This window comes from Lutra lutra, chromosome 8 (genome assembly GCF_902655055.1).
Source record: "Lutra lutra chromosome 8, mLutLut1.2, whole genome shotgun sequence".
NCBI classification, from domain to species: domain Eukaryota; kingdom Metazoa; phylum Chordata; class Mammalia; order Carnivora; family Mustelidae; genus Lutra; species Lutra lutra.
The window spans coordinates 58,025,298-58,048,955 of NC_062285.1; the positions used below are offsets into that span (position 1 = coordinate 58,025,298).

Here is a 23,658-nt window from a genome sequence, read left to right on the forward strand (position 1 = left end):
TTTCCATCTCTTTACTGATGTGCTCTATTTGATGATAATTGCCACAGTATTTTTCCTTTATTTTAAAATTTGGCTTCCTTTAGTTCTTTGAACATAGTTATAAATCTTCTTTCAAAGTCTTTTTCTGGTAAGTTCAATATCTGCTCCCCTCCCAATCCCTGAGAAAATTTCTACTGACTGCTTTTATCCTCTGTGTATAGGTTGTACTTTTGTTTCTCTGCATGCTCCTTTTATGTTAAAAACTGAGCATTTTAGGGGCACCTGGGTGGCTCAGTCAATTAAGTGCCTGACTCTTTTTGACTTCACCTCAAATCATGATCTCAGGGTTGTGAGACCAAGCACCATATCAGGCTCCTCACTGGGCAGGGAGCCTGCCTGAGAGTCTCTCCCTTTGACCCTCCCCACCTCTAAAAAAACGTGGACATTTTAGATAACATATTATAGCAACTTTACTTTTTAATTTTTTTTAGATTTTATTTGTTTATTTGAGAGAGAGAGAGAGCATGAGCAGGAGGTGGGGGCAGAGGGAGAAGCAGGCTCCCCGCTGATGAGGGAGCCCAATGCCGGGCTTGATCTCAGCACACTGAGATCGCGACCGGGGCCGAAGGCAGACAGACGTTCCACTGACTGAGCAACCCGGGTGCCCATTATAGCAACTTTAGATTCTGATTTTCCCTATAACCTCCAGGGTTTCTTTTTGTCACTTTTTTGGTTTGTTTTTTAGTGACTTCCCTAGAATTGAGTGGAGTCTGTCTCCCCAACAATGTACAGTCACTGATATCACTGCTCAGTTCTTTTATTCTTTTTGTTTTTATTTTAAGGCCTGAATTCCTAGGGGTCACTTTTGGGTCATCATAGCTTAGTGGACAATAATTGGCCAATGATTAGGGATCCTGACTGATTCAGTAAGTCTTCTATTCTTTGCTAATGGGTCTGTGTATGGGTTAAGGAAGTATTGTTTTAGATGCCCCTAAGCATGGTTTTTTCCCTGCTTTATTCCACAACAAATCAGCTCCTTTAGGTAGTAGAGCTGTCAATCTGTTGAGCCTGCCTTGCTTTAGTAGAACACCCAGGCCACTGGCTGGGGGAGTTAGAGACAGAAGAAGCTCCAGGCTAAAAACATCACAGACTTCCCCCATCCTTACTTAAGTTTAGTAATTTTTCTTGAATAAATTCTTACCAAATTGTTGTATGCCTTTGGTCAATTTCCAAAGTCCTAAAATGGTTGGTTTTGGCAGGTTTGCTAAGCTTTATCATTGCTTTTTTTGGAGGGGAAAATGTGTGGAGTTTCTCATTTAGCCATTCTGGAAACCCCTTCAAAGGTTTGACTTTTGTCTGCTCTTTTTTGACTCTTCTGAAAGAATCAAGATTAAGTGTGGTTCAGAAAAGTGAGGAAAGACAGAAACCCAAGAAAGAAAATGGAAAGCACCAAGCATAATCAAAGCCAAAGGAAAGTTTTGTTATAGTTAATCCCAAACTTGTAACTGAAGGTAAATTGAGATTACAAATAAAGAATAAAGACTAAACTTTGGAAGCGAAAGTTTTAGGTGATTGTGCGGAAAGAGTCATTCTTTTAAAAATAATACTATTTATTTTGGAGGCAAAGCTTTTTTTTTTTTTTTTAAGATTTTATTTTTAAGTGATTTCTATACCCAATGGGGGCTCAAACTCACAGCTCCAAGATCAAGTCACACTCTCTACAGACTGGACCAGTCAGGTGCCCCAGGGGAACCAAGGCTTTCTGACGAATCTTTATTTTATAGCTATCTATTATTTTGGCTAAATTCCTTAGGTTTTAGCAAAGATAGAGCACAACACAGAACAAGAAATGCAATCTTATTATTTTATGTTTTATGGGGTTTCTTCTTCCTTTAGCATCTAGAAGTACTTTATGGAAATCTTGGAAAGAAAGAGTTATAAAGCGACCTGCAACAGCTCATGCTTTAAGACCAGATCAGATGATCAGTGATGAATTTGCAACAAATACAAAGGTTTCAGAAATCCAAGATATGCTACAGGAACTCATAAACACTATGATGTTCAATAAATTGGAAAACAATGCTATTAAATATATATCATCAACAATAATAAACCTTTCCAAGGCTTTGGGTATAATAAATGATGAACTAAAAATTTTTAACCTTCAGAGTGCCAATATGTATATAAGTGAGACAAGTGAAAAAGAAAAAGAGCTCTCCCTGAAGATAATGCTAGAGCTCAGTGAAAAAAATGAAATGCTTCAGCAGAAACTTCAAGAAGCAGAAGAAAAATATGAACAATTTATTCGGTCCAAAATTGTTGTAGAACCCCAAGTAGGTACAGCATTACCCACATCAACCTTGAAAGTGTTGCCTGAGCTTTCTTCACAATCATCCACTAGCAAAGCTGACATAGAAGACAATATGGATGATATTTTGGTTAAAGAACTTGAAGATATTACAGATGAGGCTCAAACAAAAGGGACCAAAGGCTTGGGGATCAAGTGGGACTCAACTATTTCATATAGAGCCCCAGCTGAAATGACTCCAGATTTAACTGAAGAGCAATATCCTTCACTTAAAAAAAAGCAAAGAGGGTTTTCTGAAGGTATCACTGAAGATAAGATATCACAGAAGAAAGGTGATGTCTATAGGAAAGATGGGACTGACCAGTATCAATCACAGGAAAAAAGGCGAACTAAAGGCCCATATATGCATGAGACTTCTGGATTTAATGTGAGTGATGATAAAGGTAAAGAAAAAGACTCAGAGACCAAACTTGATTACCATTTGGAGCTACAGTCACTGGAAAAGAAGAGAAAAGAAATAAAATCCTTTTCTGAGGACAAATCAAAGTCATTCACTGAATCAAGAAAATCAAGAAGTGATCATGTCCCTGCTGATTACCCTTCTACTGACACAAAAAGCCAAACTGGCAGAAATGGAACAAGTGGTTTATGGGAACAATTCAAGAAGCTCAAACCTGAGTATTCGCATTACAAAAGCCAGATTTCTTCAGAGAGTAAAGAGGAATCTACCACTGAGTCAATGGACAAAGAGAGTAAAAGTGAGACGAGCAGCCAAGCAGAGCAATTTGGATTTACCCAACTTGGTTATTCCTCTGAGAAAGTGAAAACAAAAGGAAAGAAACACCATGTCTCTCCAGGAACCACCACAAGCAAAGAGGGAAAACTTGAAGAGGACATATTAGTCACCAAGAAAGTCAAGTCTCATAGACCTGTGAAGCCCAAATCTAGGGTAACAGAAGAGACTTCAGAATCTACCAGAGTTCTACGAAGTCTAGACGGCAGAAGTGAAGAGAGTAACCTAGAAGAATTTCAAAAAGCCGTAATGGCTTTCCTAAAAGAGAAAATTGATAACGTAGGAAAGCCTTTGGATAAAAAGACTGTGCCAAAAGAGGAATTATTAAAAACACCAGAGGCTGAAAAATTAGGAATCATAAGGGAAAAAATAGAGGAATATTTCCAAAACGTAGGTGAAACTGTGACAAAAACCTTGAGGAAGTACAAAGATATAAAAAGTGCAGGAGAGGCTGGAGAGAAATCTTTGAAACAAAAAAAAGAAGTCTCATTTATGCCAGGATTGCATTTTCAGAAGCCCACTAGTGCAAAGTCTGAAATTAGCACCTTACTGTCATCTAAGAGCAAGGATCCACTAACTGACAATTTAATACAAACGATCTTGGCTGAACTAGAAGGGAAAAGAGATGCTCTAGTGGCCTCAACGGTAGGGAGAGATGGCAAGGAAAGGCAAAAACAAAGGCGAGAGAAACAAGAAAGTCCAGAAAAAATAGTTGGTAAGCGTCTCAAACACCAATTGCAAGAAGGGAGTTTCTGGAATAAACTGCAGGAGGAAGAGCCATGGCTCCAGAGGAAGGGAGGAAAGCAAGGACAACGGAAGCAGAAACAGTGGCAGAAAACGTGGAAGGAACAGCAAAAACAGAGGATGCAAAAGCAGACTGAGCAAGATGAGGAGCAAACGCAAAGAGAAGAGGAAGATTATCAGAAGCCAAAACAGCAGCAGCTGGAAGCATGGGATAAAAAAATGGAAAAACAAGTGGTGCCCTTGGAGAAGGAGAAGGGACAGCAGAAGAGGGATGCTCAGAAGGAAGTGAGATATCAGGAGCTGGAAATAAATTGGGAGAAAGAGGAGAAGCAGGCACCATGGAGAAATGTAGAGGACCATGAAAGACAGAGGCAGAAAGAAAAAAAGGATCAGATGAAGATTAAGATAAACTCTGAAGAACAAGAAAAGATGTTCGGCCAAACTTCAATGACATTGTCTCCCCCGTGGAAGAGCATACAGAAACTAGCATCCCAGTTACATCAAAGAAAAGAGTTCCAGAGTCATCTTAAGGCATTAGACATTCTTGCTGATGGGAAGCACCCTATACCAATCACTCCTTCTCCTTCCACACAATCGCCCTCACCCGGGGCCCTTCCAGTTTCTGGACAGTCTCCCACAAAGTTCCTCACTCTAACTCCTAAACAGGCCCAGGCACTGGGGATCAGTCTCACCACTGAGGAGGCCAAGGCACTGGGCATCACTGTCACCTCTCAGCAGGCCCAGGAACTGGGGATCACCCTCACAGATGAGCAGGCACAGACACAGGGGATAACTCTCACCCCGCAGCAGGCCCAAGAACTGGGGTTCACTCTAACTGATGAGCAGGCACAGGGGATCACTCTCACCCCAAAACAGGCCCAGGCACTGGGGATCACACTCATTCCCCAGCAGGCCCAGAAACTGGGATTCATCCTCACTGATGAGCAGGCACAGACAAAGGGGATGACTCTCACCCCTCAGGAGGCCCAGGCACTGGGGATCACACTCACCCCCGAACAGGCCCAAGCACAGGGGATCACTCTCACTCCCCAGCAGGCCCAGGCACTGGGGATGACTCTCACCCCTGAGCAGGTCCAGGCACAGGGGATCACACTCACATCTCCACAGGCCCAGGCATTGGGGATCACACTCACATCTCCACAGGCCCAGGCACTGGGGATCACATTCACCCCTCCACAGGCCCAGGCACTAGGGATCACACACACCCCTGAGCAGGCCCAGGCATGGGGGACCACACTCACTCCTCCACAGGCCCAAGCACTGGGGATCCCTCTCACTCCCCAGCAGGCCCAGGCAATGGGATTCACCCTCACCGATGAGCAGGCACAGACACAAGGGATAATTCTCACCCCTCAGCAGGCCCAAGAACTGGAGTTCACCCTCACTGAGGAGCAGGCACAGGGGATGACACTCACCCCTGAACAGGTCCAAGCACTGGGGATGACTCTCATCTCCCAGCAGGCCCAGGCACAGGGGATTCCTATCACACCTCAGCAGGCCCAGGCACTGGGGGTCACTCTCACCCACCAGCAGGCCCAGGCACAGGGGATACCTCTCACAGCTCAGCAGGCCCAGGCACTGGGGGTCACTCTCACACCTCCACAGGCCCAGGCATTGGGGATCACACTCACCCCGGAACAGGCCCAAGCACAGGGGATCACTCTCACTCCCCAGCAGGCCCAGGCACTGGGGATGACTCTCACCCCTGAGCAGGTCCAGGCACAGGGGATCACACTCACACCTCCACAGGCCCAGGCACTGGGGATCACGCTCACCCCCGAACAGGCCCAAGCACAGGGGATCACTCTCACTCCCCAGCAGGCCCAGGCACTGGGGATGACTCTTACCCCTGAGCAGGTCCAGGCACAGGGAATCACACTCACACCTCCACAGGCCCAGGCATTGGGGATCACACTCCCACCTCCACAGTCCCAGGCACTGGGAATCACACTCACACCTCCACAGGCCCAGGCACTGGGGATCACGCTCACCCCCGAACAGGCCCAAGCACAGGGGATCACACTTACTCCCCAGCAGGCCCAGGCACTGGGGATGACTCTCACCCCTGAGCAAGTCCAGGCACAGGGGATCACACTCACACCTCCACAGGCCCAGGCATTGGGGATCACACTCACCCCCAAACAGGCCCAAGCACAGGGGATCACTCTCACTCCCCAGCAGGCCCAGGCACTGGGGATGACTCTCACCCCTGAGCAGGTCCAGGCACAGGGGATCACACTCACCCCTCCACAGGCCCAGGCATTGGGGATCACGCTCATCCCCGAACAGGCCCAAGCACAGGGGGTCACTCTCACTCCCCAGCAGGCCCAGGCACTGGGGATGACTCTTACCCGTGAGCAAGTCCAGGCACAGGGGATCACACTCACCCCTCCACAGGCCCAGGCATTGGGGATCACGCTCACCCCCGGACAGGACCAAGCACAGGGGATCACTCTCACTCCCCAGCAGGCCCAGGCACTGGGGATGACTCTCACCCCTGAGCAAGTCCAGGCACAGGGGATCACACTCACACCTCCACAGGCCCAGGCATTGGGGATCACACTCACCCCCAAACAGGCCCAAGCACAGGGGATCACTCTCACTCCCCAGCAGGCCCAGGCACTGGGGATGACTCTCACCCCTGAGCAGGTCCAGGCACAGGAGATCATACTCACCCCTCCACAGGCCCAGGCATTGGGGATCACACACACCCCCGAACAGGCCCAAGCACAGGGGATCACTCTCACTCCCCAGCAGGCCCAGGCACTGGGGATGACTCTTACCCCTGAACAGGTCCAGGCACAGGGGATCACACTCACACCTCCACAGGCCCAGGCATTGGGGATCACGCTCACCCACGAACAGGCGCAAGCACAGGGGATCACTCTCACTCCCCAGCAGGCCCAGGCACTGGGGATGACTCTCACCCCTGAGCAGGTCCAGGCACAGGGGATCACACTCACCCCTCCACAGGCCCAGGCATTGGGGATCACGCTCACCCCCGAACAGGCCCAAGCACAGGGGATCACTCTCACTCCCCAGCAGGCCCAGGCACTGGGGATGACTCTTACCCCTGAGCAGGTCCAGGCACAGGGGATCACACTCACACCTCCACAGGCCCAGGCATTGGGGATCACGCTCACCCCCGGACAGGCCCAAGCACAGGGGATCACTCTCACTCCCCAGCAGGCCCAGGCACTGGGGATGACTCTTACCCCTGAACAGGTCCAGGCACAGGGGATCACACTCACACCTCCACAGGCCCAGGCATTGGGGATCACACTCCCACCTCCACAGTCCCAGGCACTGGGAATCACACTCACACCTCCACAGGCCCAGGCACTGGGGATCACGCTCACCCCCGAACAGGCCCAAGCACAGGGGATCACTCTCACTCCCCAGCAGGCCCAGGCACTGGGGATGACTCTTACCCCTGAACAGGTCCAGGCACAGGGGATCACACTCACACCTCCACAGGCCCAGGCATTGGGGATCACACTCCCACCTCCACAGTCCCAGGCACTGGGAATCACACTCACACCTCCACAGGCCCAGGCACTGGGGATCACGCTCACCCCCGAACAGGCCCAAGCACAGGGGATCACTCTCACTCCCCAGCAGGCCCAGGCACTGGGGATGACTCTCACCCCTGAGCAAGTCCAGGCACAGGGGATCACACTCACACCTCCACAGGCCCAGGCACTGGGGATCACGCTCACCCCCGAACAGGCCCAAGCACAGGGGATCACTCTCACTCCCCAGCAGGCCCAGGCACTGGGGATGACTCTCACCCCTGAGCAAGTCCAGGCACAGGGGATCACACTCACACCTCCACAGGCCCAGGCACTGGGGATGACTCTCACCCCTGAGCAGATCCAGGCACAGGAGATCACACTCACCCCTCCACAGGCCCAGGCATTGGGGATCACACTCACACCTCCACAGGCCCAGGCACTGGGAATCACACTCACACTTCCACAGGCCCAGGTATTGGGGATCACGCTCACCCCCGAACAGGCCCAAGCACAGGGGATCACTCTCACTCCCCCGCAGGCCCAGGCACTGGGGATGACTCTCACCCCTGAGCAAGTCCAGGCACAGGGGATCACACTCACACCTCCACAGGCCCAGGCATTGGGGATCACGCTCATCCCCGAACAGGCCCAAGCACAGGGGATCACTCCCATCCCCCAGCAAGCCCAGGTACTGGGGATGACTCTCAGCCCCCAGCAGGCCCAGGTACTGGGGATTACTCTCACCCCTGAGCAGGCCCAAGCCCAAGGGATCACTCTCACCCCTCAGCAAGCCCAGGCACTAGGCATCCCTCTCACACTCCAGCAGGCCCAGGCACAGGGGATCACTCTCACACCCCAGCTGGCTGAGGCACTAGGGATGGCTCTCACCCCTGAACAGGCCCAGGCACTGGGGATGACACACGACTTCCTGCAAGCCCAGGGACTAGGGGCCACACTCATTCCGGAGCAGGCCCAGGCACAAGGGATGAGTCTCACCCCCCCACAGGCCCAGGCCCTGGGGATCACTCTCACCCCACAGCAAGCCCAGGCACTAGGGATCCCTCTCACCCCTCAGCAGGCCCAGGCAGAGGGGATGACTTTCACTCCTCAACAGGCCCAGGCACTGGGGATCACTCTCACCCCTCAGCAGGCCCAGACACTGGGGATGACGCTTACCCCCCCACAGGCCCAGGCACCGGGGATCACCCTCACTCCTGAACAGGCCCAGGCCCTGGGGATCACTCTCATCCCACAGCAAGCCCAGGCACTAGGGATCCCTCTCACCCCTCAGCAGGCCCAGGCAGAGGGGATGACTTTCACTCCTCAACAGGCCCAGGCACTGGGGATCACTCTCACCCCTCAGCAGGCCCAGACACTGGGGATGACGCTTACTCCTGAGCAGACCCAGGCACAGGAGATTACTCTTACCCTTCAACAGGCCCTGGCCCGGGGGATCACTTTTACACCTGAGCAGACCCAGGAAGAGGAGATCACTCTCACTCTTCAGCAGGCCCAGGCACTGGGGATCACTCTCACCCCTGAGCAGGCCCAGGCACAGGGGATCACTCTCACCCCTGAGCAGGCCCAGGCCCTGGGGCTCACTCTCACCCCTCAACAGATCCAGGCAAATGGCATCACTCTTACCCCTGACCAGTTCAAAGCACTGGCGGTCACCCTCACTCCTGAGAAATGCCAGAGCTTGGGTTTCACACTCACTCCTGGGAAACTTCAGGCATGGGGGTCTCCTTTCACTGTAGCACAGGCCTGGGAATCGGGGGTCTCTATTACTCCAGAAAGTCCCTGGTTGTCAGCTGTCCCTTGTACCCCTGAACAAACCCAAGGTTTAGGTGCCCCTCTCTCCTTAGAACAGGCTCAAGCATTAGGGCTTTCTTCCTCTCCAGAACACTTCCGGAAATCTGGGGTCCCTCTCACCTCAGATAAATTCCATGCTATAGAATCTCCCCTTGAGCAAGTGCAAACTTTGGGAGCTCCCTTCATCCCAGGACAATCCCAACCCATGGGTATTACTCTCATGTCTGAGGAGGACCAACAATCAAGGGAACAGCCCTCACCACTTGGGCCCCAACCTCCTTTAGAACATACCCTGAAAGTTGGGATCATTCCTGTTACTGATAAACCCATTACACCAGGTGGTCCTCACATTTCTAAGCAGTTCCCCACATTGGCTCCTTCCGGTCTTAGATCTTTTCAAAGATTGAAGGCTTCTGTCCTCCCTGGGAAATCCTTTACATCAAGTCTGAGGGAGGCCCCAGCATCTGCTCCTATTGCAGAGAAGTCCTCTGTATTTGAGGTGTCTCCTACTCCTTTGCAGGTATCAGGGTCTCCTCTTTCCCAAGCCCCTGGGAAATTGCTAGGAATGAGAATTTCTTCTGACCCTGAGAAGCTCCTGGTACCACAGACTTTTCCTTCCTCTAAACAGACCCTGGTTTCTGAAGGTCAAACTGTTCAGTTTGTAGCACCAGAGGTCCCTCTGGCCTCTGGGAAGCTTGCACTGGAGACCCTTCTTAGTTCTAGAAAGTTCTTAAGAGACTCTTGGACTCCTCAGCTACCTCTGATATCAGAGGCCCCGCTTGCCCCCAGGCAGCCCCTTATATCTGGAGTTCCACTCTCCTCCCCGCAGTTTTCTACTCCCTTGGCTCCTCTTTCCCCTAGGAAGCCCTTGGTTCCTGGGACTTCTTCCATCCTGGAACCTAGACCCTTAACACTTTCTAAGAAGCCCCAGGCATTCCAGCTCCCTGCCATCTATGAGCAATCTCTCTATCCACAAGTCCCTTCTACTCTTGAGCAGCATCAAACTTTCCCACTGGGGATCCCTCCCACCCCTGGGCATCCTCCAACACTATGGACCTCCCTAACCCCTGGAAAGCCCCAGAAAGATATGTCCTCTTCTATAGCTAAGGAAAGTAAGGAAAGATTGGCAATTATTTCTTCTCTGAAATCTAAATCAGTCCCTTTTACTGCTAAGAACTTCCAAATATCAGGGATCTCTGACACTTCTGAAGAATTCCAGACATGCCATGATCCTATTGCCACAGAACAATATAGAACATTTCAGTCCTATCTCACCTATTACAGGACACCAGTATCACACACCCCTTACGTTGGTGGGAGGGCCCTTCCCCCTCTCGTGAAGTCTCTTTTTACTAAACTGCCCAAAACGTCACAGATCTCATCTTCTGAATGGGACCAGAAAACCCAGTTCCCCCCTATAGATAAGTCCTGGATACTGACTTCAGATTCAGTTACCAAGAAACCCAAGATGATGGTGCCCTCTTCTTCTCCCCAAGAGCTCAAAGAGCAGAGGTATTTTGTTGATGTGGAAGCTCAGAGAAAGAACCTGGTACTCTTAAATCAGGCCACAAAATCTTCTGGACTCCCTTCACAGCTACACACAACAGCTAGGAATCTCATAATTGAGACACTTCATACAGACACAGTTCGGCTGGGATACCTATTCCGCAAGTACATTGCTTACAGGCTGATCCAGCGTGCAAGGTAGATGTCCAGTTTTCTGGTTTAGTCCTGATTTCAAATATCCTCCCTTCATTGTCCTATAAGTATATACATATCTGTCATATTAGATGTTCTAGAATATTATAGGTCTGTGGGATGAAGCCTATTTAAGATACCAAAAGGAGATATACTTTTTTTGGAAATAAAAATGTCATGTAACATGATCTATTTCATCCATTTATATCTCTAGCAGAGATACTAAGATATATCTTGTGGATCATGGTTGATTTCCAAAATACCAACTTTAAAGATTTTATTTATTATTTATTTTGACAGAGAGAGATCACAAGTAGACAGAGAGGCAGGCAGGTGGGGAGAGAGAGAGAGAGAGGGAAGCAGGCTCCCTGTCGAGCAGAGAGCCCGATGCGGGACTCGATCCCAGGACCCTGAGATCATGACCTGAGCCGAAGGCAGCGGCTTAACCCACTGAGCCACCCAGGCGCCCCCAAAATACCAACTTTAAAAGCTTGGTCCCAATTATTCTAAACTTCTAAGTATTCTAAATTTCTTTCATCTTCTTGGGTTCACCAGAAGTTGTATGATTCTTGAAACAGGAAATGGCAGGTTATATACAAGTTGTTGCCATGGCAACTTTGCTGCTGAAGTGACATGGAAGGTCCTGGTCCTGATTTTTTAAAAACTGCAGAAATAGGGAAAGTGAAAATTGTCTTGTTATCCTTAGAATTTATGTTTGAGGTTACCAAATTATTGTTTTGGGGATATCTTTTACCTAAAATTATAAGATGTCAAACTAAATCTGTACTGGAAAAGGTTATTAATATTATTTATTATTATTATTTATATATAAATTATAGGAAAACATATCATTTATTCAATAAATCTTTGTTAAATGTGGCAAGTATTGTATTAGGGGCTAGGGATACAGCAGTGAATAACAGGCAAATAATAACAGGCAAAGTACCCTGTTCTCATGAAATTTACATTTTTTGAGGACTGAATTGATTTGGGAACTAAGGATTAGAACAAGGTACAAAACCAGCCTTCTTCAAGATATAATCAGAACATTTATTTCATTTATGTATGTATTCATTCATTCATTTTTCATGCTTTCAAAATTTTACTTAAATTCAAGTTAGGGGACACCTGGGTGGCTCAGTTGGTTAAGCAGCTGCCTTCGGCTCAGGTCATGATCCCAGCGCCCTGGGATCGAGTCCCACATCGGGCTCCTTGCTCGGCAGGGAGCCTGCTTCTCTCTCTGCCTCTGCCTGCCATTCTGTCTGCCTGTGCTCGCTCTCTCTCCCTCTCTCTCTCTGACAAATAAATGAATAAAATCTAAAAATAAATAAATAAATAAATAAATAAATTCAAGTTAGTTCACATATAGTGTAGTATTAGTTTCAGGATTAGAATTTGGTCATTCATCAGTTGCATACAACACCCAGTGCTCATTACATCAAATGCTCTCCTTAATGCCCATCAATTACTCCATCCTCCCACCCTCATCCCCACAGTTTGTTCCCTATATTTAAGCCTCTCTTATGGTTTGCCTCCCTCTCTGCATCTTATTTTTCCTTCCCTTCTCCTATGTTCATCTGTTTTGTTTCTTTGAATCCACATATGAATGAAATCATACGTTATTTGCCTTTCTCTGACTGACTTGTTTTTTTTTTAAGATTTTATTTATTTATTTGACAGACAGAGATCACAAGTAGGCAGAGAGGCAGGCAGAGAGAGAGAGGAAGGGAAGCAGGCTCCCTGCTGAGCAGAGAGCCTGATGCGGGGCTCGATCCCAGGACCCTGAGACCATGACCCGAGCCGAAGGCAGAGGCTTAACCCACTGAGCCACCCAGGCACCCTGACTTGTTTTGCTTAGCATAATACACTCTAGTTCCATCCACATAGTTGCAAACGGCAGGATTTCATTATTTTTGATGGCTGAGTAATATTCCATCACACACACACACACACACACACACACACACACACACACACACCTACTTTATCCATTCATCAGTTGAGGGACAATTGGGTTCTTGCCATAATTTGGCTATTGTGATAATGCTGCAATAAACATAATGGATGTGCCCCTTTGAATTACTATTGTTTTATCCTTTGGGTAAGTGCCTACTAGTGCAATTGCTGGGTGGTAGGGTTGTTCTATTTTTAACTTTTTGAGGAACTTCTACACTGTTTTCCAGCGTGGCTGCACCAGTTTGCATTCCCACCAACAGTGCGAGAAGATTCCCCTTTCTCCACATCCTTGCCAACATCTATTGTTTCCTGAATTGCTAAATTTTACCCATTTGGGCAGGCGTGAGGTGATATCTCATTGTAGTTTTGATTTGTATTTCCCTGCTGATGAGTGATGTTGAGCATCTTGTCATGTGTCTGTTAGCTATTTGGCTATCTTCTTTGGAAAAATGTCTGTTCATATCTTCAGCCCATTTTTTTTAAAGATTTTATTTATTTATTTATTTATTTATTTATTTATTTGACAGACAGAGATCACAAGTAGGCAGAGAGGCAGGCAGAGAGGGAGAGAGGAGGAAAGCAGGCTCACCGCTAAGCAGAGAGCCCGATGTGGGGCTCGATTCCAGGACCCTGAGATTATGACCTGAGCCGAAGGCAGAGGTTTTAAACCCACTGAGCCACCCAGGCACCCCTTCAGCCCATTTTTTAATGGGATTATTTATTGTTTTTTTTTTTTTAAGATTTTTATTATTTATTTATTTATTTATTTGACAGAGAGAACAAGCAGGCAGAGAGGCAGGTAGAGAGGGAGGAGGAAGCAGGCTCCCTGCTGAGCAGAGAGCCGGATGTGGGGCTCGATCCCAGGACCCTGAGATCATGACCTGAGCCGAAGGCAGCGGCTCAACCCACTGAGCCACCCAGGCGCCCCCCCCCCCTTTTTTTTTTTAAAGTGGATTGCATGCTCAATGTGGGGCTTGAGCTCACAGTCCTGAGATTGAGAGTCACATGCTCTACCAATGAGCCAGTTAGGCACCCCAGGTTCACTATTTTCAAAAATATTTTGTACCTTATTTAGAAAGACCCACTCCACTCTGAGAAATATAAAAAATTCTTTCTAGGTTTCTTCTGAAGCTTTTATAGTTTTTTTCTTTTACATTTAAGTCTCTGATTCACAACTTTCTTTTGAGAGATATGAATGTGACTTTTTTCTACATGGCTACCCAGTTGCTCCATCACTACTAACAAAATAATCTACATTTTCCCCTATAGATTTGAATGTACTTTCATCAGATTCTTGTATCATTTAGGTCCATATAGAGACTTTTCATTATTTTTTGTTGGTTGCATATAGATGAGTCACTTCTATTTTTTTATTATTCATTGTAGTTTTATTATTATGATGCTGAATCTTTGTGATAGTCATTAGTGCTGTTTGCCAGGACTCTTCAATGAAATATAAGCAGAATTGGTATATGTCATTTCTGTGCTGAGCTTGTCATTATTAGTTTGAGACCCTCCTGAGTCTCCTTTTCCTCTGACATAACCCACGTTGCTCAAGGTGATGGCTCTTCAGATAGCCTGTGTCCTTGAGAGTATACAATGAAGCTTGCTCCCTGATGAACCATGATGGATTTGTAGTATGAGCAACAAGTAAAATTTTGTTTTTAGCCACTGAGATTTACATTCTTCTTTCGGAGAAACTTGCAATTTCACTGGAATCCGCCTTTTCAATAAGCACCACCACCACCCCATCACCTCTGCCCAAATGATTCATTCAGTCCAGGTGATCACGGACCACATTTTGAGAAATACTGGTATTGTAGGAATAGAGATGATTTGGGTTTGCTTCCCAAATCTGATATTTATTAATTATATAACTTCAGAAAATTACTTAACTTTGCTCAGATTCCTTTTCCTCTCCTGTAGAACAGAGATGGCAAAACACTATCTGTTCAGAAGGCTCAAACGTGGTGGTACATGTTATTGTCAAGAGAGAGAGTATATTTTTATCACTGTTCTTCAAGATCCTATGCAACGTCTTCCTATGAGGCCTTCTTTATTTCTCTTGTATGAATTATGCTCTCTTTTTTGCTCCAAAAGCATGTTTATATGTATATTTAGCATTTGTTTCATTGACTTTGACACAGTTAACTTATTAGTCTCCCATTCTGGCTTGTAAGTGCTTTGAAGGCAAGGACAATGACTTTTTCACAACTGTATTAACTACCTTCTATATATCTAATACATAACAATACCAAAATTTTAATATTAAAACAACATATTAAATATGTTTGTATATTAATATATTAAAATATAAAACTATTAAAATAATAAGCAACACTATTATAACACTAAAAAACTCAAGTTAATGAAAACTTGACAATCATATAGATTTTTGAAAATAAAGTCATATAAGAAACTAGATTAAGGTCTCATTAAGCAAGTCTCCCACTCCTATCACATCCCACTCTACTTACTAAGGATGAGAACTGAAAATAACTAGGCCCAGGTAAGCTGAGTTAGGGTCAGTCGTTATATCAATCTCATTCTTGTTAAATTTTTTTCAAGAAACAACATAATCAGACGATTACAAGCCCTCCAAAACACTGGGAAAGGTTATGAGACCCAGAACCTCTTCATAATGCTAAACAGAATTGATGACTACCAGAAAAAGATGATGCAGGTCTGGACCAACAAACAGAAGTCTTTAGAGCAGAAACGGAATCAGTGCCTGAGGAAAATGATGTTCTTATTTAGCCAGGTAACTTGTTTTCTATTTCTCCTCCCTAGTGTGTTGTAAGAAAAATGAAAAGTGGTAAGCTTGGAAAAATAACATTTACCCGGAGATACCATGTATATTAGTCTCCTTGGGCTGCTGTAACAAATTGCCACAAACCTGATGGCTTAAGACAACACAAATATATTCCCTTGCAGTTCTGGAGGCCAGTTCGTGAAATCAAGGTGTTGGCAGGGTTTGTTCCTTTTGGAAACTCTGAAGGAGATATTTGTTCCATGCCTCTCTCCTGAACTCTGGTAGCTGCTGACAATCCTTGGCTTTCCTTGGCTTATAGCTGCATAACTTCGACCTTTGCCTCTGACCTTCCCCTGGCCTTCTTCCCAGTGTGTCTTATGTCTTCTCTTCTGTCTCTTTTAAAGCCACGTGTCATTGGATATAGGACCCACCTGGTCAATCCAGGGTAATCTCATCTTGACATCCTTAAATTATATCTGTAAAGACCCTTTTGCCAAATAAGGTCACATTCATAGATTCTGGGAAACATATCTTTTGAGGAGTTCACCATTCAAGCCAGTATACTATGACCCCAGTGAAAACTCCTAACTTGACATTAGGGATACTGTCTGGACTCTCTAGATGGGAAAAGATTAGAACGGGGGAGATGTCCATAAATGCTCAACTCCTTCCTAGTCAACCTGCATCTACCAGCCTCTAGATATGAAACCTCTTAAAGTCACCACTCTCCAACTGATTCATGATGGTTACTTCTCTCCTCAAAACTATCAGAAAGTGGGGTACCTGGCTGGCTCAGTCAGTGGAGGATGCGACTCTTGATCTCAGGGTTGTGGTTCAAGTCCTACGTTGGGTGTGGAGATTACTAAGCAATAAAATCTTTTTAAAAAAAAAACCTATCAGAAAGCAAAATTTAATTGAATGAGTATACAATAAAGGAGGTAAGACTTTATTTAACTTGCTTACATAGCACCAGGCCCAGAAGATCCTGTTAAACTCTGATACCCACTCATTATGTCCCAAAGCTCTTCTGAGATAATCATTAGTATGCTTTTGAGAGTGATAGTGTCCTTCCAAAAAGTTATAAAGCAGAGATTAGAGTTCTTTGCTCTGGGATTACATGCTCCCACTACATGCTCCAGCATGGAGTTTTAGAACATTCTTGGTATTCTAGGAGTATTTTATATCTATATATTCTTTTCTTTCACTAAATTAATGTATAAAATTACTTGATGCTTTAGAAGGTGCAAAGACATTTCTTACCATAGTTGGTCCAAATCAGACATATTCTGAATTTTCTAGAACAGTGATATTTCAAATATTAAAGCTCTTTGACCAAAAAAAAAAAAAAGATACTTTTGAGGTTTTGGTTTGGAAAATATGGTCAATGTAGGTGGAATAAAGCAAGCTGAGTTGGCAGTGTCATGAACTATCTAACAGGAATCACATATCTAGGGCATTTCAGGGGATGAATAAGGGTCTGGGATCAGGGGATCCACGATTTAGATGATGAAGTGGTTATCAAGGCATAAGCTGGGAGAGAAAAAAGCAAAAGGGAAAAGAGGGTAGAAATGAACAAATACCTTACACTCAAGAGGTTGGTTCTCCTACCAGATTGTGTGGGTTCAAATCAGCTTTGCCACATGTTAGCTAAGAGACCTTGGGCAAGGTATAAATTTTCTGAGCTTCAGATCTCCGAAGGTAAGATGAGGATAATAACATTACTCACTTCATAAGATTGTTGGAAATACCAAATGAATTAATATATAAAAAGCATGTTACATTCAGCAAGTATTCAGTAAGTGTTAGCTATCATTAGATTTGCCTAGTGCTTCACAATTTATGATGTGTATTCATATATTTTATCTTATACAACACCCACAACAACCCTGTGTTATTATCCTTGTTTTAGAAATGAGGAGAAAGGTGCAGATAAAATTAGCAACTAACCCAAAGTCACACAGCTAGGAAATGAGAGGACTAGGACTACAGGTTATACAGGATCGAGGGGGTTTTCTGTTTGTTCATTTTGTTTTTTTAAAGATTTATTTATCTATTTGAGAGAGAATATGAGCAAGCAGGAGAGTTTGGGGGAGAGGGGTAAAAGGAAGAGGGCATCTTAAGACTTCATGCTGAGTGCAGAGCCCTACTTGGGGTTTGATCCCACAACCCTGAGATCATGACCTGAGCCCAAACCAAGAGTCAGATGGTTAACCTACTGTGCCATTGAGGCTCCTCAGACAAAGGTTTTTTTGTTTGTTTGTTTGTTTTTTTAATATTTTATTTTTTGACAGACAGAGATCACAAGTAGGCAGAGAGGCAGGCAGAGAGGGAGGGGGAAGCGGGCTCCCCGCCAAGCAAAGAGCCCAATGTGGGGCTCGATCCCAGGACCCTGGGATCATGACCTGAGCTGAAGGCAGAGGCTTTAACCCACTGAGCCACCCAGGCGCCCAGGACAAAGGTTTTTATATAACATAGTGCCACCTCTGAAATTGTATGTTGGAAGTGGAGGTGTGATTGGAGGAAGAGAGAAAGAGGGTGGAGAAAAAGGATTTGCAAGTCCATGGAAAAGAAAGAGTCACAGTTTAGCTAGGGCCAGCTCAGAACTTCTTAAAGACTCTGACTCTTTTTTACCTTCACCGATTTATTTGTTTTTAGCTTCAAGAGATGTATAAATTGAATCTTAGTTGGCCCATACCTTTGATCACTGACAAAAAGGAGATACCTGCCTCTGCCAAATTTGTTCAGCAGCCATTCCTAGAGCTGCTAATAGAAGAAGATAGAAAGTCTGACACATTCAAGAAATTACGGTATGTGCTTGAAAAAGACTGACATTAAACCATATTTGGATGATATGTGGGACCTAATACTTTTTTTTTTTCCTGCCCAAGAGCTTCTCTTTCCCCACAATTATGATATGGTGCAGTAGAAAGTCTAAGGTAGTATTGACTTTCTTAGCCAATTTAATAAGAAGATTAAAAAAAAAAAAGATTATTTACATATATTTCTACTTAAATATTTAACATCTAATTTTGAGTTCCTATTTATTTATTTATTTATTTTAGTTCCTTTTTAAAAAATATGATGCTGGTCTGCTCCTTGTCTGTTCTTTTCCAAGAATGATTAAGTCCAGTTTTCCCTTTAGTGGCCCTCCTTTATAACAATCCCAAGACAGGGGCTCTCTTGTTCCCATAGGTGACATGAAAATTATGGTCCCGGAGGGATATAAGCTGTGACATCCCTTCTTTATAATGTGTTTTGGATGTCTCATCTCACATGCACGGGCTTACCCCAAAGATTCAGCTAGGTGTCTATTTTTTCCATGTCATTAACTATGAATGCTAAAGACTTTATTTTTTTTTTTATTTTTTTTAAAGATTTTATTTATTTATTTGAGAGAGAGACAGTGAGAGAGAGCACGACTGAGAAGGTCAGAGGGAGAAGCAGACTCCCCAGGGAGCTGGGAGCCCCATGCGGGACTCAATCCCAGAACTCCGGGATCATGACCTGAGCTGAAGGCAGTCGTCCAACCAACTGAGCCACCCAGGCGTCCCGAATGCTAAAGACTTTAAATAAATGGTTGGACCAGGCAGAACTTATTGAATGAAGTGTTAGAATACTTTGTCTATACTTTTGAACTTATATCTAACTGAATCATAACTTAGTCTCAATAGATTTTTCCAGATGAAAGCTTAATTTCAGTAATCATATGAGGACATACATTTATAGATTTGTGGAACATTTGTTATTTGAATTCTGTTTGAATTTGTTTTACTTTTGCTCAGTTAATAAATTAGTTCAACTTCAAAAAATTAAATAGATTAAATAAATTTAAAAATAAAGCTGGTCTTATAAAAAAATGAAACTGATTTTCCTTACCATGAAACAAATTAGTTTAACAGAATAAAGAAACTTAGAAACATTACTTTTTTCCTTTTTAAAAAAAAAAAAAGAAGGTAGGAGCTTTGGTAAGGAATGGAAAAGAACATTGCTGGGGGAAAAAAAAATCTGGATATGGTTTATATACTCCACGAAACTAAGAAGACAGTTTTAAAATAGATTACTAGGTGAAGTAATGAAAATGCACTTTCAGGGAAGAAAAAAAAGGCTCTTTCAGCAAATTCTGCTATTTTAATCCATTGCTCAGTCAAAGTGGACATAGCTAATGTTCTTTAGTGCCAGACAGGACATTATAGGATAAGACGGTGGGGAAGAGAAAAGGGGAAAATGAGATTCATACATTTTAATTGGATATAGAGTTCAGGAGATTTTGGCGCTTTCAATTAGTGTCTCTGATTCTCTAGACAAGAAGACCAAATGAGAGCTATCTGGAACGCTGATCTGTCAACTTCAAGCTACCCAATAGCAGAGAAGACATCAATACATTCGCTCTGGGCCCAGCTGGGTGGGTACCCAGATATTCCTATGCTACTCCAGTTAGATGTTCAGTCTACCTTCAGAAAATCTCTCGCATCTGTTAAATCACAGTAAGTTAAGGAATGGGAGCACTTTGGTAATTGGGCCTTTGGTCATATACCTTCTGTTTCCCTAACTTGACCTTATCTTCTAGCACCAGGGAGTGACCAAAAGCTGGTGCTTGTTGTGAAGTTAGACATTACCTTTTCCAGAATGCAGTATAAGTAGAGATATACAGTATGTAACCTTTTGAATCTGGCTTTTTTCACTTAGTGTAACTCCTATGAGACTCATCCACATTATATGTATCACTAATTCATTCCTTTTTATTTACTGACTGGTATTATTCCCTTGTATCGCTGTATCACATATTTTTATCCATTTACCAAGTGAAAGACATTTGAGTTGTTTTCAGATTTGGGCAATTATAAATTAAACTGCTATAAAATTCATAAACAGATTTAAAAAAAAAGATTTTATTTATTTATTTGAGAGAGAGCAAGTGATGGAGAGAGCAAAAGCAAGAGAACAGCAGGCACAGGGAGAGGGAGAAGCCCAATGTGGAGCTCAGTCTCAGGACCCTGAAATCATGACCTGAACTGAAGGCAGATGCTTAACCAACTGAGCCACCCAAGCACCCTATAAACAGGTTTTGGGTTGAAGGTAAGTATTCACTTCTCTTAGGTAAATGCCCAGGAATGAGACTGATGGGTTAGATAAGTGTTATGTTTAACTTTTATAAGAAATTTCCAAGCTATTTTCCAAAGTGACATTTTATCTCTACATTTATTCAGCAGGCCTCTGGATGAAAACTGAGGTTGTTCTGTGACATTTCTGGTAACGTCTCAGTAATATGTTCATCTGGTTGGTAAAATGTCCAGAATTATATATAAGTAAATCTTTGTTTTGTTTTAAAGTTGAGGCTTCTCTCTTCCAGCTAAGACTATTACAACTTACAGTTAGAGAAGGAGAATATTAACAGCTGCTTTTTTCTGGCCTACTGCTTCTCTTCCTACTTTTCTAGCTTGCCACTAGGGGACCCTTTAGAGATTAGAGCTCTAGAGAAGAGAGAGAGGAAATGGGAAGTTCTGATTGACTATTACTGTTGTGTTTTCTAACATCAGTGTTTCCTAGATCTGGGAGATTTCTAAAGCTGACTCTTTCGTAAGGTACTTTGATCAGTTTCTTGGAGATTACCATCACTGGAAATCTCATCTGCAGATTTCTTGATCTTGTCAAATATATTTCAATTCTGGGGCATCTGGGTGGTTCAGTCCGTTAACGCATCCGACTCCTGATTTCAGCTCAGGTCATGATCTCAGAGTTGTGAGATCGAGCCCCATGTTGGGCTCTATGCTCAGTTCAGAGTCTGCTTGACATTCTTTCCCCCTTCCCTCTGCTCCTCCCCCCAGCTGCACACTCTCTCTCAAATATATATATTTCTGTTCTAACTGCTGGTTGTTGACATTTGTGATACCTCCAGCTTTTCTATACTCAGATGTGTTTGCATATTTATGCAGCCCTTCTGGACAGAATCCATGACAACTCTATGCCATCTTTCTTGGGTAGGTGTATATATATATGACCCATGTCTAGTCTATAGGAAAAAGTGGAGCTTACTTTGTCCAGGTAAACTCTGAGGTCTTATCCCAGTGCAGCAGCAGCTTCTTCTTTGCTTCTACTATTAGTGCATCTAGCCAATCAATCATAGCCTCAGCCTTTTTTCAGAGATTGAACCAGGCCCCATTCTATGGGCCTCCAAAATGTGGGGGCCTGTGGTAAGTTCTTAGAGTGGACAAAGGTTAGGAGTGCTCTCAAAATCCTCTCCTCCTTGACCATTTTATACTGAGAGTGAGTTACTAAGAGTCAATTACTTTGTAGATCCTGGTTTAGCACTCCTCTATGAAATCTCGTATCTATTGTTAGGCTTTCCAGATTTAGCAAATAAAAATATAGGACATCTAGGTAAATCTGAATTGCAAATAAACAAAAATGATTTAGAGGCACCTGAGTGGCTCAGCTGGTTAAGTGTCTAACTTCAGCTCCGGTCATGATTTCAGGTCCTAGGATTAAGCCCCGTGCTAGGGTCTCCGCTTGGCAGAGAGTCTGCTTGTCCCTCTGTCCCTCCCCCAACTTATGCACGTGCACGCTATCTCTCAAATAAATTTTTTTTTAAAAAAACACAAGTGATTTAGGGTAAGTATGGTCCATGCAATTTTATACTTACACTAAAAAATTATTTTTGTTTATCTAATGTTTAAATCTAACCAGGCATCCTGTATTTAATTTAGCAACCTGTCCATTGCGCTTTGTCAAAACTTCTGTTTTTATGTGCTACTATATATAAAATATGTATTAGGAGTTTCTAACTTGTATAGATAGACGCCTGAAAACTTTTAGAGTAGCAGATGTTTACAACAGTAAAAAAAAAAAATTAAGACATTATAGGAAAGAGAACTGAAGTCTTGGATTTTCTTTTTTTTTTTTTCACTAAAAACAGAAACAAACCATACAGTTTTAAGACATCTAAAATTAGTAATAATGGGCAATATATGATCAATTACTATTTGCCATCCTCCCCTTTTTTTTTCTCACTAGAATTTCTTCAAGTTCTTCCTCCCTCAAAAAGGATTATATTTGTTTCACTTTGTGGAAGTTAATGTACAAACCAAGAGACTTTCTTTCCCTCTGGGTTTGGTTATTTCTACTATTCTTTAGATCTCAGTTTAAACAATTGTTCTTTCCGAGCTGTCTTCTCTAACTCCTCCTATGTGTTCCCACAGCATCTTGTAATTAACAGTATCCTAGCATTTACCATTCTATATTGTGATTGCTGCATTACTTACTTCCCCTGATATTAGACAATATGTTTTGGAGAGATGAGTTGTGTTAAACTGACTCTACTTTTGCTATGCCTGCTTTCCTTACAAAAATATTTACTGACTACTTACTATGTATCAGTTACTATAACTAGTTACTGAGATACAATTGTGGGAAGGATTCAAGAGATCATAAATGGCAGGCAGAAGGAAAAAAATATGTGCAAAGATCCAGGGCCAATAGCATATTGCTTCATTTGCTTTATCTCCTAAAATAAACATTAAAAACAAAACTAAAATAAACAATACCTCCCCCTACTGCTCAGTTCCCCTTCTCCCTATTTCCAACAGAGGTGAATGGAACTAAAATTTCTCTTCCTGCCTGGATGGGATGTTGGAGCTACTAGAATCTTTGGTAATCCTAAAGTGATAACCACAGGATAAGACAATACACCAGGAATACAGAGAAGGAAAATAAATAAAACCCTGCCCTTGATGACATGTTACTAGAACAACCCTGAGTACACCTGCCTCTGGGATTTCGTTAAGTGAGCAATAAATGGCCTTACAACCATTCTTAGTCAGGGATTCTGTTTCCTATAGTCATGTGAGCTTGAAAAGAATGTGTAAGCTGCTATTTTTTTTAAAGATTTTTTTATTTATTCACTTGGGAGAGAGAGACAGAAAGAGAGAGGGAGAGTAGGAGCAGGGAAGGGGCAGAGGGAGAGGAAGAAGTAAAAGTAGACTCCCTGCTAAGCAGGGAGCCCGATTTGGGACTCCATCCGGGACTTGATCTGGGACTGCAGCATCATGACCTGAGCTGAAGGCAGACGCTTAACCGACTGAGC

The 23,658-nt window shown here is 44.1% G+C and overlaps 2 protein-coding genes across 12 annotated transcripts in view; one reads left to right on the forward strand and one right to left on the reverse strand.

Annotated features, from left to right (window-relative positions):
- The window catches only part of LARP4 (La ribonucleoprotein 4), a 223,105-nt gene that overhangs the window by 136,934 nt on the left and 62,513 nt on the right, over window positions 1-23,658 (reverse strand). The gene's annotated exons all lie outside the window — the stretch shown is intronic.
- FAM186A (family with sequence similarity 186 member A) overlaps window positions 1-23,658 on the forward strand; it is a 70,171-nt gene that overhangs the window by 42,522 nt on the left and 3,991 nt on the right. For 3 of the 11 annotated variants that reach the window (XM_047740035.1, XM_047740041.1, XM_047740044.1), the window contains 9 exons: window positions 1,876-4,916; window positions 4,989-5,702; window positions 5,883-6,062; window positions 6,423-6,494; window positions 6,783-6,860; window positions 8,877-10,876; window positions 15,395-15,587; window positions 18,234-18,385; window positions 19,880-20,062. In XM_047740035.1, coding sequence (XP_047595991.1) covers window positions 1,876-4,916; window positions 4,989-5,702; window positions 5,883-6,062; window positions 6,423-6,494; window positions 6,783-6,860; window positions 8,877-10,876; window positions 15,395-15,587; window positions 18,234-18,385; window positions 19,880-20,062 — 6,613 coding nt within the window. Of the gene's footprint in view, window positions 1-1,361; window positions 1,491-1,875; window positions 4,943-4,988; window positions 5,703-5,882; window positions 6,063-6,422; window positions 6,495-6,782; window positions 6,861-8,870; window positions 10,877-15,394; window positions 15,588-18,233; window positions 18,386-19,879; window positions 20,063-23,658 lie in introns of all 11 variants that reach the window. The other 8 variants (XM_047740037.1, XM_047740039.1, XM_047740043.1 and 5 more) reach the window with 8 other exon arrangements.